A 21,029-nucleotide genomic window follows, 5' to 3' on the forward strand; every position below is an offset into this window, starting at 1 on the left:
TTCACTTAATATTCAAATGGTGACCAATTAATGACATTGAACTTTGGGCGCCCCACCCACCCACACTCAGTGCCCCCTCTGCACACACACACACACACACACACACACACACACCTTAGCCGCCATGCTCAACCCATCCTATTCACTCACACTTCACACACACACTCCTTCCTGCCTCTCATTTCCTCTGTCTTGTCCCCTTAACTTCCCGGCCATACCTCCACCTCCTCATCGCCAAGGTGAGCTCCCATTTCCGTGTCAAAGAGTGTGCATTTGTGTGTGTGTGTGTGTGTGTGTGTGTGTGTGTGTGTGTGTGTGTTGAGGGGCAGTCACGGTGATTGAGGCAGCAGAGCAAGTATACAGCGAGGGGGTAATAAAGCCAGGGGGGCAGGACGCAGAAAGGCTCGACGGCCTTTTAATTAACCTGGTGTGATTAAAAGCGGGGGTGGCGGAGGGTGGGGGAAAGGGCCTGCTGCTGCAGCCGGTCGGGGGCGGAGGGGTGACAGACAGGAAATAGGAAATGACACACTGGAAGTCGTGAAAGGTAAAGGAGCCAGGTGATGTGCCAGTACGGGAGCACCCTACAGTTTATATACGGTTTCCTCTGAATACCAGCAAAGATGTATGTACCCATGAAAAAAATATGTTTTCACATTAAAGCCACGACAGTATAAAATGAAGATAATATTTTTTTTAAAAAGTAAAAATTCATTCTTGACTTTGGAAACAGTAGTTTACAAAACAATCCTACCACAAGGTCAATATAGTAGTAGTAGAATGAACTTCTAAGCAAATGTGGACGAGAAGAACTCAAGTACTCAGAAGTGCTCAGAAAAAATGAAATTGAAATTTTTTCTACTACAACTGGAACGATTTCATCTGCAAAGAAAGATATGTGTGTGATATGATTGAAAGCTCCATATCAGCCACTAAGGCTACGTTCACACTGCAAACCTTAGTGCTCAATTCAAATTTATTGCTCGGATTAAATTTTTTTATTCAGCTATTTGTATTATTTTTCAAATGTGGTCAATATAAGATTCTGCTGTGGACTGGTCACGGCCCTGAACTGACCTGAATGCACAAAAGAACAATAACAAAGATGTCACCAGCAGCACACTCTCGTATGGAAGCCACTAAAGTCAGTGATTATGGTTTCATTTATATGTTGCTGTGCAGCGGAAGCCAGCAAATAAATGAGCAGATGATGATGAGGACAAGGATGAGAATGAGGACGAGGACGAGGACGAGGACGAGGACGAGGACAAGAACGAGAAAGAGGGGAAAGAGAGCCAAATTTTTAATTACGGCTTTTTGTGGTGCAATGGCTGCTACTACTTGAGGAGGTGCGTGTACATGTGGAGTTGGAGCCAGAAGTGGTGCCAAATTGTGAAAGCCAAAATTTCACCCCAAACACTTATGAGGTCACTATCCCTCCACTGACTACCTACCTCACAGCTGATGTTTGTATTCACTGAATGACAGCACAGAACTGCGACAAATGTTGATCTAGAGTGACTCAAAAAACGCATGAATTCTGATGTGACTATTCAGACTGAGGGGGCATTGCAAAGAGTCAGACCTGTGACTGAGTAAGGACCAAATCAGAATTGAAAATATCAGATTGAAAGCAATTTGTGCTGTTATGAGTCACATAAGAGCAAAGAAATCAGATACGGGCCACTTTGCCTTTTGCCAATTTTGGTGAACCTGCTTTGTTGAAATGAATTTGCTTTGTGAGAAATGTTTGTTCTCCAAATGTGCAGCCTGAGTTTAACACACATAATAAACAATGTGCATCACTGCTGTCTAGTGAAAATCATGCTTCTCCAAATTTGGTGATTCTGAATCTTTTTCATTTTTACAGAAGGAATACACGTTCCTTTGTGGGCTGTAAAAATTCCACTGCTTCATACAAAAAACATTTAAAAGCCATTGGATTATCTAAAAAGATGCACTGCCACATACCTGAAAACAGGAGTGTTTCCCTTCACTTTAGAAAAGCGGACATTTTTGGAAATGTTTTTCAAAAGGACAGCAACAATGTGCTCTGGTTTCACAGCAAAATTTTTAAATGTTCCACTGGTCTGAACATTTTATTCTGTCATGTAACCGTGCACAGTATGTCACGCACGCAGGAGTTACTGTCCTTTCAGAGGAAAACTAAAATTTAAACTAAAAGTAAAATAGTGTTAAAAGCTTGAACTGCCAGAGCTTTCACCTGAGTTCCTTTTAGTTTACAGCACATGGTGGACATGTGATGTTGTGCTCATGAACATCACTAATCTAAATCAATGAATCAGCTTCCTTCAATGTAGGTCCCTGTAAAGTGAGCTTGTCTCCTCCAATCAGCTGAGAGCTCCTCTGTGCCACAGCACCGCTCCCCAGAGCCTACTCTCAGACAGGAAGAGGAAATAGTTAAGGCCAATAGAGGAAACGACCGGTGGGATCAGTTTCACAGAGGAGAGTGAACAGGAGGGTTTTACTACGGGGAGTAAATGTCACAGGGAATGACTTCCTTCTTCAAAGACCAGCAGTCAACTCCACCATACACCCAAATACCACTGAGTGGCATATTCAGCATACAGTTTATATGATACTAAAACAAGGCAAGACCATATTCTGTTACATGTAATTACTGTCTAAACATAAATCTAACACACTGTTTCTTGGTAACAAATTAAATAGTGGGTGCTCCACGGAATAGCTGATCAAAGCCAGTACCATGTTCTCACCACATTATGAGTTTCAAGCCTGGCAGCCGGCCAATGCATTGCATTTCACCTCCCTTCTCTCTACCCCCTCAGTCTATCCTGTCACACTCCAGTGTATACTACCCAATAAAGCAAACATGCCATAAAAAATAATCTCCAAATTCTTGAAATTACAGCTCTCTCATTTCCGTTTTTATGAGGTAGAAAGTATTAGACAGTAACAAAATATCATGCACTTCATCTGTTATGCGTCAAGTGCAATATGGTTGGGAAGAGGAAGAAAGGGCACTGATTTTCTCCTTTTAAGCGATTTGTCTCACGCTGTAATTGAAGCCAACAATCAGACCGAAAACATCAGGGTCGTGATATTTATAGGGTCTGTTAAAATATACTTCCAGAAAAGAGGCCCCTGTTATATGGCTTTTTAATATTTCATTGACAAAGCAGAAATCTTTTTCTATTTCAGTTTTCACAGCAGTGAGTTTTGACTCAACGGCATTTGGTGGAAAGTGAAATATAAGTAGTATGTGAGGTCAAAAAGCCTTCTCAATCAATTAAGTTAAAGTATATGTCACAGTGTTATGCTAGAGCTACAACTTAAAATCATGAATTTAAAAATATCTGGTGTTCTCAAACACCCACAGCACTCAAAAACCACCAGCAAACCACCCACATTTACTTTTTCAAGACTTACTTCTTCCCTGATGCGATATTATATATTTTTTTATTTTTCAGTATCAGCCTTGATGTCTTAGAAATGTCTTTTTAGCCTGCTCTGCTCCTCGCAATCAGATGAGGTCACAGCAGTGCAATAGACTCAAAGAAAGACGGCATTTTCGCTTCGATTTGTTACAAAACCAGCTAATAGCGGTTGGTTGCAGAGCAAATTCTGTGTCAAAGGCAGCTGGAATGGTTCCATCAACTGGAGGATGTCCTCTGGCTAGGGTTAATGGGAGTGGAGTGGGGGGAAAGGAACTGCAGAGAGCGCCGGAAGAACAAAATAAAGAAGTTTTCAGCTTGGATTTCTCCAAGTAATGCAGGGTCAAAAAACAGGGGTCAAAACCACAATGACATCCTAATCTGGCGTGCGCTTGCAAAAGTGCGTATGCGTGTGCGTGTGATCCGCTCCTTGCGGCTCACATCATGTCTCATTTCAGCCCAGAATCACAGACAAAGGTCACCGTTTGACCTTTTCACAGCTCAGAATTGCTGCAGCACACTCGGCTGATTAGTGTACACACAGACACACTTATACAAAAACTGATAGAAAGACACACACTCGCTCAGAACAGAAAAATGAAAGTAATACAGCTCTGAGCTGAAAGCACACCAAATCTTCTATTTGTAATCTTGGCCAGCTGCACTGTGTAAGTTCAATTTGCAAACATGTTTACTCTTGGATCCAAAATCAAAGACAGGGACCTAGTTTCTTTGTTATTTAAATGTATTCTGGTATTTTCTGGTATTCTTTCCCTCTGTTAATTCCTCTCTCTCACTCAATCGATGGACAATTAACTTTGTCTTAATGCCACCACAGGCTTGTTTTTGTTATGTGCAAAATGTCATGTTTTTTAATGATCAATATTGGGTATTTTCGCTAATTACTCAAACATAAATTGCTGAAATGAAGTGAGCTCTTGGACCTGGACTTTGCATTTGATACACAAGATGGAACTGGTGTAACTGAGTGCAATGTACACTGATGTATATGCCAAAAAACTCCACCTCTATCCCAAGAAATCTAGCTTATTACATACTATACATTTCCATTTACACATAGTCTGCATATCTAGCTGGAGAAAGAGTCCTTTAACTGTACTTGTTAATTAATAACTGGGATACTAGTTGGAGCTCATTTCCTACACCGAGCCAAAATGTAATCTAAATTTAAAAGATTAGTCGATAGAAAGAGTGATCTGAGTGGGTCTACAGTTTGATGACGAGTAGACAGGGATCAGGATGTGTCGGCATATTGCCTGCTGCGCTGCTGGGACATAAAATGCTCTATAGCTCCAACACATAGGAAGGATTTCTTGATTAAAGGTAAAGACAGCGGGATGCAACACTGATGCAGTGGCTCCTGAAGGTATTGTGGCTTTTATGCAGCGTTAACAACTGCATGTGCTGATTGAAACATTTTCCCTTTAAAGTAGCATGCATAACAATGAAACCCAAAGGGAAACCAGCTACGTGGTCATCACAGCAGTTGGCATGGAAACCAATATGGGGGCCTATCAGCACAGGTGAAACAGGGCTTTGGCCAATCACGGTGCCTGGGCAGGACTACCTGGTGCGTAAATGTCAGCGAGGGTCAATTGCCGCCACATCATCAGCGATGATGAAAACACACCATTACTGTCACAAAATGTCAACTTGGCCATGGATCTCAGCCTTTCCCAGTTAGAGTGAATAATGTTTGTTCAGTAGGCTGCGCGGTCTGTGTGTGTGTGTGTGTGTGAGCAATGCATGTTAAGTGAGGAAACAAGAGTAAGTGCTTTTTTCAGTGTGAGACAAAAGGCATGCTGGCAGAAATGTGCACTCAGTATGAAAATTACTATGCTAAGACTAACGATTTCCTTTTTTGACAACTTGCTTTTGTGTTCACAATGGCTTTTTGCTTGGCTATTTGTCTTGGTGTGCTCAATATTCAAAGCTGTCTAAAGGAAGGTTTAACTACATCTCAGTAAATCACAGTATAACTACCTAGACAGATACGGCTACACCGCTGCCAAATGGTATCAACTAGTTCAGATGCTAAATAAGTCTATTCCCATTTGTGAACTACTAATGGCCCAATAAGGCATCTGGGCCAAAATAAAAACGATGCTTAGCACTGTCCATGCTGCCCTGTGCTTTTCTTTGCATGAATGTGCCTTTACATTCTAGAGGAAAAAACTTGCAGAGGAGCACATTTTTCTTTGAGTATCCTGATCTGTAGTGCGTTTAATGTATTCTTCACAGTTCTGTTTCGTGTCCTGTCGGGATGAGCTGTTAGTTTGGATATCTTCATTGAAACTGCTCCCTCTTGTTTTGTGATCATTCTGCTCTGTAGCAGGAGAGCTACGAATCACTCATGTCTATAAATGCAGCAATCCCTGTATTGCAAGTTTAAGTCCTGCTTACATTCTTTACTCAAAGTATTACTTAAAGGAGCAGTGTGTAGAAGTTAGTGACATCTAGAGGTAAGAACTGCACACTGCAACCGGTTGAAACTTCTCTCATGTGCCAAGCGTGAGCTCCCGGTTAGAATTCCTTCAGTGTGCATTGTTAAGTGTGCAGAGGGTTTTTAATGGAACGCAAAATATCCGCAGAGGTCTCTTCATCTCGGAAACAACCAGATCCAGTGATTTAAACTGGTAAGAACTGCACATAAAGCAGTTTCCCGTTAAAAATAAGTGTTTGTCCGATGCTGTTTAGCTCATTGTGGCGGGCATGCTAACTACGGTGGCTGTCATGGAAACACAAATGGCTCTAACTAGAGTCAGTGTTTGGTTTGTCCATTCTGGGCCAGTGTAGGAACTGTAGACGAGGGCCCGCTCCCTGTGTACATATAAACGGCTCACTCGAATGTATCGAAACACGCTTCTTCCTTTAAGGTGACTGTACATCAAAGGAAACATACTTGTTATATTATATTCCATTTCTGCCAATAAATCCCCTGAATCCTACACAGTGGACCTTTAAGTATGTATTAGAAGGAGAATAAGTAGCATTTATAAATTTCAGAGTGTTAAATTGTTGATGCACGCACGCCTAAGCAGCATTTTAGTGCATTGCTGGCCCAGGTGGTGCTAGTTTATCTCTTTTATATACTCTTAAGTATTGCAAAGATTGAATACGGACTAATACAGCCAGTACTGATGAATTTAAACATGCCTTTATCAGCCCTGATATTGATCTTGCAGAATGGCTCGGGGCATCCCTGTTTCACTCATCTGTCTTTTCCTGTTCTGCTTTCGTCCTATCTTCTCCTCTCCCTCCCTGTTCTGTCTGATCTTTCCTTTCCTGTCCAGTTCTGTTGTAATCTCGCCCGTCTTGTTCTGTTCTTTTCTCCCGCTCAGTTTTGTTCTGCTCTGTTCTCATCCAGGGCAGGGCTGTTCGCCAGAGTCGCTCCACGCAGGCTGATAGATCCCTCTGGCTGCAGAGTGGATGGGAAACACATGGGCAGCCTTCACTCAACTCAAAAACAACTGCTTGAACTCAGCTTCCCCAATGGAAAACTTCTACAGAACATCACACTGGAACTTGGCAGGACAAGTTTCACTCCAAATCTGTGGAACAGGCCTTTTGTTGTACTGAGGATTGGGTTTGCACAGGCGTGTTTGTGTGCATAGAAAATGTACAATATGTGTTTACACACTATGACTGGCCAATCAGTGAAGTCTTGTTTCTGCAGTGTGTGTGTGTGTGTGTGTGTGTGTGTGCGAGCTGAGAGAAAATGAAAATATATAGAAACACATGTGTGTGAGATTTACCTAAAATATCCCTCATGAATTATGCAATGGAATAATACAACCAATACACCAGACATGTTGGACCAACGACACACCACATTATCGTTTACACACAAACAAACACACACACACACACACACACACACACACACACACACACACACACACGCATGGTCTATCCCTTAAGATGATCTCTCCAATCTCAGCAGCACTAAAATATTAAAATACAAGCCATGGAAAAAGATTTGGATGAAATCCCTTTCCTGCTGATATTCCAAATTTTATTCTTCATGTTACATCTGATAAGCGACATCTGCGAATCTATGTGTAACTGATATATTCATTCATATTTATTTATTGAGTTATGGTAATCATTTCTATTTTTGCTCACAGCATGTTAAGGGGACTTTCAGCTTGGTTACATTTGAATGTCTTGGCCAATTTTTTCCATACAGGAAATAGCACAGTGGGTGTCTGGGTGCGAGTGTGATGAGCTTATGTGTATGTGTGTGTTAGTACCTGTTGCGGCGGTGGTCGAGGCTGCAGGTAGGGGCTCTGGGTCGGGCCTGGAGGGGTCTGCTGAGGGGGGCTGAAGTATGGAGGGGTTCCCTGCTGCCCCGCCTGCTGCTGCTGCTGGCTGTAGCCCCCCATCCCCTGCTGGCCATATGGCGCCACCTGCTGAAACGACCAATCACACAACGGTTAGAGGGGAGATATTAAGGTCAAGGCTGAGGTTGAAACAAAACTTTCACTTTAAATTAAAAGCTAATGCAGAGAGGCTGTCAGGTGCAATTAGTAGGAATCACAGCAGGCGCCCGCTGATGTACTGTAAGAGTCAATCACACTAAAGCAGGCGTCTCACCTAAACTCTCTTGGAATGATGGGAAAATAACAACAAAAACACCCCTACACAAACTGGCCTCTATCCATTTCCTAATTTATCTGAATGTCCCTCAGCTAGCACTCTTAATTTAGCTCAGACCAGGCTGACACCCGTCTCCCAGCAGTCCTCTGCCTAATGAACTCTCACTGCAGAAACCTCTAACTTTATGTCCTCTGGCTTGCCAAATGCATCCTCCTCTCTACATTATCTCCGTCTCGGTCAGCTCACAGATGGGATGAGGTGTGTTGGATATTACTGCTGGCTCGTCCCAGGCCGTAACCCTAATGAGGGACACATGGATGAGCCGGGGCATTCCAGAGCAGCACAGTTAAAAAACTAACTCGCGGGGGTGAAGCCACGCCAAGTGCCGATGCTGCATTACACGGTGGTTATGAGAGAGAATGTGAACAGGGAGTGCGTGTAACAAGCTGGCACCAATACAAATGTAGTCTAAATCCCTCCTTGTCGTTTGTTATGACTACAGACAGCGCCAGGTGCTCCTCACTCCTCTAAGGATTTCCTATGGAGGCTGGGGTTTTCTCATTCACACAGACGCGCACACACACACAGACACGCGCACGCACGGAAGCCAAGTACAGACTATTAAACAACATTTATGATCGCTGGTGAAGTGGTTTGACAGCACTTTTTGTGTCATATTTTTTCCCCATCATGTCATGTTGCTTTTTTATTCAGTGACGACAAAAAGCGGTGCCACAAACTCGTTAAACAAGAACACAAGCTGTAATTTGGGGCGTGTGCAATGCTCACGGTCCACCTCCAGCTTTTGCCCCAAGTCTTAAACTTTGAAATGTCCCTTTAAATCTTCCTTGGCAGGCTTGGCAAAGTAAAATTCTCTCAAACCCAGAGTGATTTAAATCTCAAATGATGGTATTATAGGGGACTCCGACATGACTAAAGCACTACACTACTGTCTTGTCAGATCACAAGTAAAGATCCACAGTTGTAGTTTTACAGTGACTGTTATGAGTGAGAAAACCCAGCCATAAAAGCCCTGTTAAAACTGGTGGCTGGTGTGAAACACAGTGAAATCTGATCCGGCTGCAGAGGGCAAGTGGAGATTAATACGTTTGAAATAGTTTTGAAGAGTAACTTCCTTTGAGTGGGTGTTAAAAAAGAAATCTTCTCTCTATGCTGGCAGAAGCTTTTTGACTCTTTGAATAGAGATGATTGGACAATGTAGAATACTTTTCACTTCAATGGAAATTTGATTAGAAAGGACAGGTCTGTGTGTGTGGTGTGTGTGTGTGCGCGCTCAGAGTGTGAGAGTGTCATTAGGCCGATGAGACAGACAGACAGGGTGAGATCAGTCTAGCTGGCAGAGAGGTTAATAGCATGGCCCTGCTCATGCCAACAGCACCACTGGATTCATTACTGCCAGCCGGGGCAACACACACAACACACACACACACACACACACACACACACACAGAGTACTCTCATACCAGTGTACTCAAATGAATGCACATTAATTCAAGATGTCTGTACAGTATGTGGAGATTTGTTAAAGTAAGAAAGACAAACAAATGCTCCCCCCTTGTCTCTCTCTCTCTGTCTCTCTCTCTCTCTCTCTCACACACACACACACACGCACACACACACACACACACACACACAAACGTCATTAGATGTGGATAAAAGACACTCTGATAAAACAGAAGCAACAGAAGCAACTCTATCCTGTGATCAGTGATGACAGGCCGGTGTAACACAGTGGGTCTCAACTGGAACACTACTGTTGTGGGATTGGCGAGGATTAGGTCGCCATGGAGATCGAGACCAGACAACCGTGGGTGGGTTCCTTTCTCAGACAAATACAATGACAGGCAGAGAGACAGATATGGGCAGACAGTGACAGACAGACAGAGGAATAGACAGATAGATGTAGGCAGAGAGGAGAAGACGAAACACACAAAAAGGGGTCAACAGAGAATGGTGCCTCCAAAAAAAAAACCCCTCTTGGAGCTATAAATAACCTTGTTAGAAAGCACGAAAAGCTAATGAATAAATAATAAACTACACTAGTTTCTGTTGTCTTTAAAATTGCCAGTTTGAGTTGCTGAGATTTTATATGTAAAAATACACCTGGGACACAGCTACCGAGCGCGCTGGAACGAGAAAGCTTGAACACACCAGTGTTACGTCTAATGTGTCTCTGTGCTTCATATCAGGATAAAGTGTCTTGTGACTGACTGGATGGGTAAAAATAAGCATGTAGAGCTAGCGTGTAGAGTGGATTGTCATGTTATGTGTGATTCTTATTTCCTGGATTTTCAAGTTTATAAGAGTAAAGCTACAATTTGTGGCTGATGTGCCAGTGTATGGGGTCTATCGTTTTTATACTGATTATAACAGACTTTTCACAGCAGAGTTTTTACGATGTCATGGCACAAAAAGCACAGATATATCATTAATAATGGCTGCATACCATTTAGTTTTACCAGTTCCAGGGCCCTTGCATCATGCGTGCTGAGCTGACTCACTGGCATGGCTTACCCTTACAGGGACAGTTGATCCAAAAATCAAAAATACATAATTTTCCTCTTACCTGTAGTGCTGTTTATCAATCTAGATTGTTTTGGTGTGAGTTGCTGAGTGTTGGAGATATCGACCATAGAGATGTTGACTTTTTCTTGAATATAATGTAACTAGATGGCACTTAACGCACCTTTGACCTTGTTGTGAGCAGTTTCATGTAGGAGCTATTTTCTGTCTACTGAATGACACCTGCCAACCCTATCACCGCACAGAAGGAAGCGTGCTTCTACTCATGGACAAGAGGCTCAAGCTTGTGACAGAGCGAGATGTAAACATTAATGGCGTCCTCCTTGGCTGAGCTGTGATGTTAGCGAGTTTGGTGGTGCTAGGTGAGCTAGCAGTAGATGTGCACTTTCTTCCGCATGGTGATACCACTGGCGAGTGTAGTTCAGTAGAAAAAATATAGCTCCTACATTAAACTACTCACATGAAAGTTTGAGGATTATCTTGAGTAATGTTGTCTGTTGAGTTTTTCAAATGTATTTCTGGCATCCCTACGGCCAACGTCGCAAACACTCTGCGACTCACACAAAAACGATCTAGATTGATAAATGGCAGTATAGGTAAGAGGAAAAATATATATTTTGATGTGGGGGTGAGCTGTCACTTTAAATGGAAAAGATCCAGTGTAAATGTAATTAGTGCTCTGACACCTGTGCTTTCCCTGCTTTGACAAGTTAAAATGTCTGCTGTAAAAAAAGGTCACAACTGTTGAACAAGTTTTAGGGAACAACAGTTAATTTGTTCAGTCCATAAGTATGTGGCTCATAATGCTTTTTAAATTAACTTTCTTGTCTGATAATCACTTGTCTCATGATTCCCACACATAGATGGCTCCCCTTCCTCCACAGCAACAGATGCATGCAAAACTTCTGTCTGCATGGTATGTTTTTATACCAGAACACTGCACATTCCCTGTTCAAACAAACTGAGGAAGTTGGTACTATAATGAAAGGTGGTTACTGTAAATGGTACTTTATATTATTCTCCTCATTGTTAACATCTAGCTTCTTTTCAAGCTGCCTGTAACTACTTTATATAGTTTTTTTTTACGAGGGGCCTGTACAAGAATGTCCATTTTCAGTGTATTCAAGAAGAGAAACTGACATAAATGCAAGCAGGTAGACAGGAAATCAGGTAAGCGAGCAGGGGAGACAAGACATTGAGACAAACGAAGACAGAGACAGAAATACCGCCAGTCAGTCAGTCAAATAGGAACAGAGACAGCAGGCAGACTGGAGGTCTAACAAGTAGCAACCTGTCACAGTGGCTTTGGGAGGGAAGAAAGAGTCATTCAAATGCAGCTTCTGTTTGATCGCTGGGGGCGACTGTATGAATGTACTGTACCTACTGAGTACACACCAGCTCGCTGAATCCTGATTCTCTTTGACTGAAAATATGCTTAGTGATAAACAGACTTGCTGTGCTGTTGCTTATACCAATAAAAATAACTGCTGGAAGTAGAAAATAAGACCATTTTCTGCCTTTTTCCTTCTACTCAGGTGTGTGGAAGCAGACAAAATAACAGTGTGATTTATCCAGAGTGTCTTGGCAGGCACACAGTGTCAAATAAATGTCTGTAATGGAATGACAACAGATGTGAAGTGCTGTAGGGAGAAATGACGCAGAATAGACGTCCTGCGAAGCAAATAATTCACCATAAACTGCAGAAACAGTGTGATGAAAACAAAAGCCTTGGCGGCATATTAAGATACAAAGACACAAACACTCGCACAAACACTGAGAAGAACTCAATCAAAAATCTATCAAAACAAGACTCATATGCAGAGGCAGACAATATCTTCCTGCTCTGCAAATGGAGAGAATAAATAGCGATGCTAGCTCTCATCCATGGCACTGGTATGTGTATGTGTATGTGTGTGTGTGTGTGTGTGTGTGTATGTGTGCCTTAAATCAGCCGTTTAAAAACCCTGCACGGAACAAGGCACTGCTTGTAATTCAATTGGGCCAATGAGCAATAGACAGGAATTTTCATAATTCTGTCGAAGTGGCGATACGGCTGGCTGGCAACCGGGACCACAGGTCGCCCACTTTGAATGACAGATGGGCTCAGCCAACCAGAGAGCTAAGCAGAGCAACCACCCCAACCCCTACACTCACACACACACACACACACACACACACAGATATACACACTGACAGGCATGACAGGCACACACACGGGCACCGCTTCAGCATTAGCATGCTATCATGCTAGCAGGCCATCGCAGACCACAGAAGTGCAAGCTTAAAATAAAAAAGACATAAAGAACGGGTTACAAGTAATAAAGCATCAGACGACCTGACAAAAGAGTGAAAACAGAAAAGAAAGCAACATAAAACATGATACAGACACGTGGAGAGATCCAGAGACAGTGGCAAAGGAAAATGTTTAGAGAGACAGAGATGGAGAGATAGAGGCAGAGGGGAGATAGAGGAGAGGTGTTACAGACGGAGATACTTAAAGGGATGGATAAAGCGATGTTTCACATGATAAAGACAGGGAGAGACAGATAAAGACGTGATGCAGACAGAGCGATATGTGGAGAGAAAGGGGCGACACAGGCAAGTGTAAAAGAGAAGCAGAGGAAGAAGAGTCTTCGAGGAGGGATGGGGGTAATGTGAAATAATGATGAAGACGAATTGAGAAAGGATGAAAAAGTGAAAGAGCTTCAGCGGCGCTTCAAATTCTTTTATGCTCACATAATATGAGGAACGTTATGGGAGAGGCAGGGTGGAGAGGCAGAGACAGATAGACAGGTAGATAATATAGATCCCACTGCTCAGATTGGCACCGGGAACACCAGGTGAGTGCAATTAACGAATTACCATTAACAAGAGTGGTTTGAGTTCTGATGGCTACACGCTAATTTAAAGCAGGTTCAAGCAGAAAATTGAAAAAATGTATACCCAAAAAAGAAGAAAGAAGCAGAAGAAAAAAAAAACCTTTAATTTTGTTTGTCTGATATTTTTGAGTGTGCTGTTGACACACACATTTGTCCCACAATGTAATACACAAAAGAAAAGGAGGCGATACTCACAGATACAAAAACATGTAAACAAATCGGAGGAGGTGGTAAGCAGTTCAGGAAAGCTCAAGATAACAAATACAAAATGTAAAATATTTAAAAATCATTTCATTTCATTAAGTCACAGCTTGAGACGTCTGACAGTGCTTATATTGTACAGTTACTGATGGTATGAAACAGAAAAGCATATTGACAAAATTACTGCACTAAACAGTGTACCATAAATATTGTATATAATATATAACGTATACAATACAATGGATTTAGGACACACCAACTGTTTTCCATAAGTTACATGAGGAGTTTTTGCACCAGCCAGAAAGAAGGAGCTAATCAATGACTGTGTTTACATGCATACTTATATTCCACTATTACTGTGAATATGACTAGACTTTGAATTTCATTATTATTATAGTATGCTGTTAACATGACTCCATTTGGATATTCCGAATTAAACCTGATTCTGAATGTAGCATTTTCCGATTAAGACGTGGGATATGCCGGTATAATGCAGGTTTTAGGAACATTTTTTGGACATGTATAGAGCACACTGAGAATACACATCTCAACCCTGGTATTTAATTGGAAGGAGATACACACCTACTTTTAAAGATTAGGAAAGACTGGGATATCATCAGGTTCTTGGATATGCCCGGACATTGCCGCAACTTTTTCAAAAACAGCGGTTAAAAGAATGAAAGTAGGGAGGCTGTGTCTGCACAGTCAAGCAAGTCACACCACCAGTGAAAAACTTACAAGAAAATAGCACAAGTGGCTCAAGTGGTTCCACTTTCCCATATTTTGATGCGACAAACAACATATTAAGGCACATTAATCAGAGTAGGCACGACTGCATGTACACAGGAATATCGTGGAATGTTCATTTTCGTTAGCCATGTCAACAGCTTAGTAGGAATATTGACTTTTTCGGAATACGGGAAACAATCAGAATATTTTGTGCATGTAAACGCGGTCTGTCAAATGACCTGTTTAGAGTCACAAGTCCATATTGCATGGTAACAGTATACAGTGCAGTATTTTATGCACTACATATTTATTTTCACAGTACACTGTTTTAGTAGTTACAAATAGAAATCGACATACTTAAACATTTTTGTTCAACTTGAAATGATACACTACAAGACTGATGCTGTCAGACGTCATTCAAACTCTAACTTTTTGATTTCGCCATGACAATGTAAAGGCAAAGACTTTATTTTGTTGTTTGTTTTCTGAGATGTTTCTAGAGTCATCTCACCGCCCCCCAAAATTTGTTCTCACTTTTGACAGACTGAGCAGCTCCTTAGTTTCCTGTGTGCATTGCCTTGTGGTACAATGGTACCCATCAACAGCAAACTCGAAAATAAATAAGTTAGTATGCATACTGACATGTTTGAGTATATTTAATTACACAGCTCTGGTGTCAAGACCGAGAAAACACATTGCTGTTTGACACCCTTGATCTATACAAATGGAAACGACCAAACAGGCAGTTAATAATAAAACTAACAAATAATCCAATGTCCCCGCAGTGATGGTCGGGCACGCTGATGAAAAGAAATGATAACATGTCAGCACTACATTATATTTATATCCTGCACAGAAACTGATGGATGTGGTAATACCCTATACCTACTTTGCTAGCATTAGCATACATTACACTAAAAGCCCAACGTCATCGATTCAAACTGACATTTTTATATATAATCCCGTCCAAGTTTCATTAAATAACTTGGCACCAAGCTAAACACGTCTTTTATTACTTGAACTTAATCATACAAGGATAGATATTGATCAAGAACTGTTGTTGTGGCACGTTAGGTGTGTTTGTCTCAATGGCAGCCATTTGTGCCATTGTCTTCAACAATGGTCCCAAATTACTTATGTAAGGTTCGTCATGGGGCAGAAGAGGCCAGGAGGTTTGAACATAAACACAAAGAACTGTAGGGTTAGTTACTACACCTACAACCGGACAAATGCTCTTTTAAAATAATATTATGTGTGCATTGCAGCATCACTGGAGGGATGGATGTGAATATGCAAAAGCTGGCTACATTAAAATAATTACATTTGTAAACAGAATGCAAAATGAAACCGTTTTTTTTCCATATTCAGACTCTCCAGCAGTTCAGTAAATCTAAAAGCTACTTAAAGGCATATAATCAAAGGAAATTTCAGCAAGAGAGCGCAGCGGGGAAACAGTGAGGGAGAAATGGCGGTGTTGACGGATCTGTCAGTCAAAAGAATTAAAAAGTATACCGGTATCAAAATAACTCTGACAACTGTGGCAGTTGCCTCATCTATTTCTCTAAAGCTTATTTGCCGTAAGTGGCTGAAGCATTTATGCAACTGCAGAATATTTTAGCTGACCTGCAGCTTTCCTTTTCCTCTCGCTGTCTGATCGATCACACCTTAAAATCTCCGCCTGTGGATAAAGCCTTATTTTTAAAATAGTTTAGATATCCAGAAGTGAAATAAACCCAACAAGAAAAAAAGAGTCTTTAGATATAAGAACTGGGGTGATTTAGACAAAGATTATACATCAAATTTACAGTGTGTTAGTGTTGGTGAAACAAATGTACCCTGAAATGTTTTTGATAGTAGTGATATTTTAAGACAAAGCTAAAGAATTTATCTACTCAAAAGGAAAAGTGATAATAAATGTTTCCCTTATATAAGTCTTGCCATTGTTTGGTCATGTATTTTTACCATTATTATTTCTTTGGGAAAAATATCTGTAAAAGATCTGACTAGTATCACTTAGTACCTGTTTCTTTTGTTTGTCTTCTTTTTAATTTTTCATTTGTATTCTATGGATCCTGATGTATACAATTTGTCTCATTTAAAGACTTTTTTTTGCTTTGTTTTTTTTTGTAAATGAGTGATAAGAGATTTGTCTCAGTTGTTTGACACCTAGCTTCCCTTTATGATTGGTTGTCGCATCCTGTGGCTTTGGTATGAAGATGCTTTTGTTTCACGCTGTGAACTTGATGCCCGACAACAAACCATGAACAGTAAGTAGTAGTAAGTATTGCACCTTTAATTCACTTATAATGAGGGAACTTGACGTCAGTTTCCTACACATCTGCCTACTGGTTAGACAACACTTTGTTTAAATCAAAGAAAATGAGTAAAAATACTACAATAAGCTTTTTAATGTAGTTTATGTCAAGGTGTTTAAACCTTGCGCACACTTTGCAGCAACAGAAGTTTTTGGAAGACAGTTTCTACATTAGTCCAGTCTAAAATCACAGGGCGCATAAGTTGTTGCTAAAGTCTGTGACTGGAAATATGAATATCAACTCTCCTTATTTTGTAACACATAAAGTTGACATCAAAAGAAACACATTTCACGTCTGAGCTGAGCTTGCGCAGCTGACAAGAGGTTATCATTACACTCAGGACCAAAACAAATCAACCAGTTTCTTCAGCTCCGTGTGGTGATAAAATCAGCCGCTCATAGCCAATACCACGTGCACTCTTGTATACAGAATGAGACGGGCACAGCATCTTGGTTTGTGAATTGCAGGCGAAGGTGAGTCCCTTAATGAAATGTGAGGCTTCAGAGGGACAGATCGGCATCAACAGGCTCATGATTAAACATAAGGGAAAGAAAAGGGGATGCATCATCATGCTCGTCATCGTCCTCGCATCTCTCTCACCCCCTCCCAAGGTGAGGGCGCTCTCCATCGCTCTATACCTCTCTTTGATCTCTCTTTCTCTCGCTCCTCCCCCTCCTCATACACTGGGAGGCCCTTGACACCTCAAGGAATGAGCTGCCCTTGGAGGACCGAGAGAAAGAGTGAGGGACAGGAGGAGTGATATACAGGCCTCTCAATCGTGACGTGCCGATAACCTGAACCTAGACACTACACATCAAGCCGAGACTAAATATAAAAACATAGAAACACCGTCACACTCAGGCAACAAAGAAAAACAAGGTTGCAGATGAATTTGCTCGTTTTTTTTGTTTTTTTTTGTATGAAGCATGGTGCACTTCATATACCGCAGGTTTTTATTCCCAAATGAAAACACAGGCCTGTCTATTCAAAGATTGTGACTTATCGACCTGGTGATAACATCAACATCGCTCTGACGGTGAGTGAAAGCGAGCAGATAGTGTAGCTATCGACTGTTAGACACACAGCCGTGTTTTTCTATATTTTCATCTTGGATCCCTTTTCTGAAGACTGCCAAACGTTGCTCTCTGCCCCCTGTCTGTCTTTCTTTATTTTCCCCTCTCTCTAATTCTCTGTTTCTGCTCACATCAATTGATGGCTGGCTGCGACTAGCGATGCCTGTGTTGTTCCAAGCAGAGCCGTAATGGAGACATTTGGAGAGGCAGAGCAGGGCAGGTTAATGCTCTCTGTAATGTGTGTGTGAACAGCGATTTATTTTTTCTTTCTTTTTTTTTTTTTTTGCGAGAGGCTCTGGGCCCTGTGCCACCAGCTCCAAATGTTTTTCCCCTACTAAACTCCTGACCCCAATCTGTGGCCAAGAAAGACAGAAGAGAGAGGGGAAATTGAGAAAGAGGGAGAGAAAAAAAAAAAAGCAAATGTGATTCATTGGGGGGGTCAAACTGGATCTGAATGAGAGAGGAAAAAGAGTGCAGATGCTGAAACTGAAGGAGTTTTCGCAGGCTTTCCCAAGGAAAGAATGTAAGAGAGACTAGTAAATAGATAATTGATCACCTGAAATGTTTCTCAACACAGAATTTCTCAATGTTTATACTGGAAATTCAGTGCTGGGAAGGCTACCTAATACCAGATCTAACTCAAACTAAATTCTACCTTGACAGATAGAAAATAATCATCATTAAATTACAAAGGGGAGAAGAAGGAAAGAAGGCTCGCGACACATGTAAACACCACAATTCAGCACAAAATAGCCCTGAAATGTCTTTCAGATCAATCATTCAGGCACATGGCGGCATTTTTCACCGCTCGCTGCGATGACAGGCTCGAACTTGTGTAGGAGTCATGTCAATTACATCTGAACAGGGAGGAGGGAGGGAGAGACGGGGGCTTCTAGTTGAAACACGCTTGTTCACCATTAGCGGTCGACATCAGCGCAGGAGATTATACTCGTATTTTACATCTCCTGCTGCGAGGCTGTCTTTCTCAGATACAAACGCTCTGAGGTGCTGCTGTGTTAAGCGACAGTGACACTATAGATTGGCGGGTTCCTTCAGGTCAGTGCGGATACTGTACGCTGTGTTAGAGATGAATCAGATGTTGGAGAAGAGAGGATGAACCTAGAACCTGACAAAAACTAATGCGGTCTCACACAACAGTCCTGCAGTAAATCCTGCCTTTATGAAGGTTATAACATTTTGTTTTTGTTCAAACTGTTATGAGGTGTTGATTCAACTACTAACTGATGAAGGCCCAAACACACTGGAAGCCATAATTGACGTGCCTCGTTTGACACACGTCAATTGATGCTCCATGGCGCACTGCAGGCATCAGATTTGAAATGCCAGCACCAAAGAACCTGCAGTCTTTCAGGAACAGGTCGTTATTTAGTGTGAAAATGTTGTTTATAACAGATACTCCCATTCATTTCCTATACATTCCTATTTGAGTAACATTACATGAAATTCCAACACTAGAGAATCAGTAGCATTTTGGGAAAAGTTCACCCCCAGAATTATTGAGAGATTAATTAAGGAAACCTCGCAAATTTTAGACCAATCGTACCAAAGAAATGCTACTTCTACTGAGTCGAATAAAACATTTATGACTCCAAATGTTCATAAACTATAGACTTCAGATCATTTATTACCACTGATAAACTTTATAAAGACGATTATATTGCTTTCAAACAGTACTTTGCCATCGGAATCATTGCAACACGCGCTCCCTCGAGGTGCAATTCAGATCTCGTTGGACAGGAACAAGTCTGCACAACAATTGCAACTGCGGGAAAACAGATTAGGTTACTGGGTTGTCATTTGATGCTCCAAAATCAAAACACGATTGGAGTAGGGGCACCAAAGTAGTTTGACGTGCCTTGTAATGCTTTCGGTTTATGTTCAGCCACTTAAAACAATAGGTGTAATATACAGTTCAACAGCACAACAAACTGCAGCCTCCAAAATTACTATAAAATCAATAAACCCTTCTCTAGTTATAACTAGGTGTACCTAATAAACTGGCAACTAGGTGTTTATAAGTAGCTATTATTAATCTATGGTCATGTCGGCAGCTTTGCTAGAAATATTATGGTGTTTCCCTCAAAAAGAGAGAAACAAGGGAGGAAGCACACAGCATTGTACGATCACTAAATAACACAATAGATAACATACACAGCATCAAGTTGCCATATTGACCCAAAAGATCTATAAACCGTATCAGCCTGAATATGAGATGATGTTTCACACTTAAACATTCAGCACTTTCTCTCTGTGTCTGTCTCCTTCCTCAGGTAGTTGTGAAGGAAAACAGTAGTTACCTGAATGCATCTTAACCTTTCCAAATTGTACATGATGTTTGGTTAAAACAATCCACAAGTTCATGATGATTCTCTTGAGATGATTTTAATATTGAAAGGCTACAATATGTTTATTGTTACATTTTATTAAGAGATTATTTATTGTATTTATCTTCCTGGATTTAGCGCTTATCTTGAAAGGTGTTGCAAAAGAGTGGATCAGAATTCAGAGCGACTCATATTCAATTCACTACAGAATGTTAGACGTACTTTGAATTTCGACTCCATAGTCTCTATAACTGGGCTCTGTCTTCATCTTCTCTTCTCATACCAATCTAACACCAAATAGATGGATGTGAGCGATACACAGAGGCTGAATTGAGGTAACACCTTGATCATGCCAATCTATGCCTTCTCAGATCTGTTTTCAAATGTTGATGGCATGTCACGTCTCTGCGCTTCTCCGCTCCACAAATGAAGCCCAGAAACTGAGATGCCGGAGCAGACTTGACCTGCGTAAAAATCTATCTCTAATCTGAAAGAAAAACAGAGATGAATTCTCGGTGAGCCAATTAGAGCAGCGACTAATCCCCTAGTAACTCGGCAAAGACATAAAGCATCCCTTTCTTTTCTCTCTCTTCCTCGCTCCCTCCGTTTCGCTCCACTTTCATCTCCCTGCTCTTTTATCTTATCAATAGGCACATATAGAGCGCTGCAGACACAGAGCGCCGAGCCTGGATCTTTCAAAAAACACTCCGTTTGTGACGTTTTACACCGATTGCCTGCATTCAACACTAAATTATATTAAATTCCGACATCACTTCACCTGCCTATGCGAGAATGATGGAGTTTGCAGCTCATACAACTAATGCAAGAGCAAAAAAAAAACTGACAGCTGGGTTTGTAATTCCACTAATGGCTCACAAAAGTATAATCCACTGGGTCGTATCATATATAT

General features: G+C 41.3%; 1 protein-coding gene across 4 annotated transcripts in view; it reads right to left on the minus strand.

Annotated features, from left to right (window-relative positions):
- The window catches only part of LOC125900793 (AT-rich interactive domain-containing protein 1B-like), a 192,208-nt gene that overhangs the window by 137,954 nt on the left and 33,225 nt on the right, over positions 1–21,029 (minus strand). For 3 of the 4 annotated variants that reach the window (XM_049596019.1, XM_049596017.1, XM_049596016.1), the window contains exon 3: positions 7,688–7,846. In XM_049596019.1, the coding sequence (XP_049451976.1) occupies positions 7,688–7,846 (159 nt within the window). The remainder of the gene's footprint in view (positions 1–7,687; positions 7,847–21,029) is intronic. The other variant, XM_049596018.1, reaches the window with a different exon arrangement.

This window comes from Epinephelus fuscoguttatus, linkage group LG14, assembly GCF_011397635.1.
Source record: "Epinephelus fuscoguttatus linkage group LG14, E.fuscoguttatus.final_Chr_v1".
NCBI lineage: Eukaryota > Metazoa > Chordata > Actinopteri > Perciformes > Serranidae > Epinephelus > Epinephelus fuscoguttatus.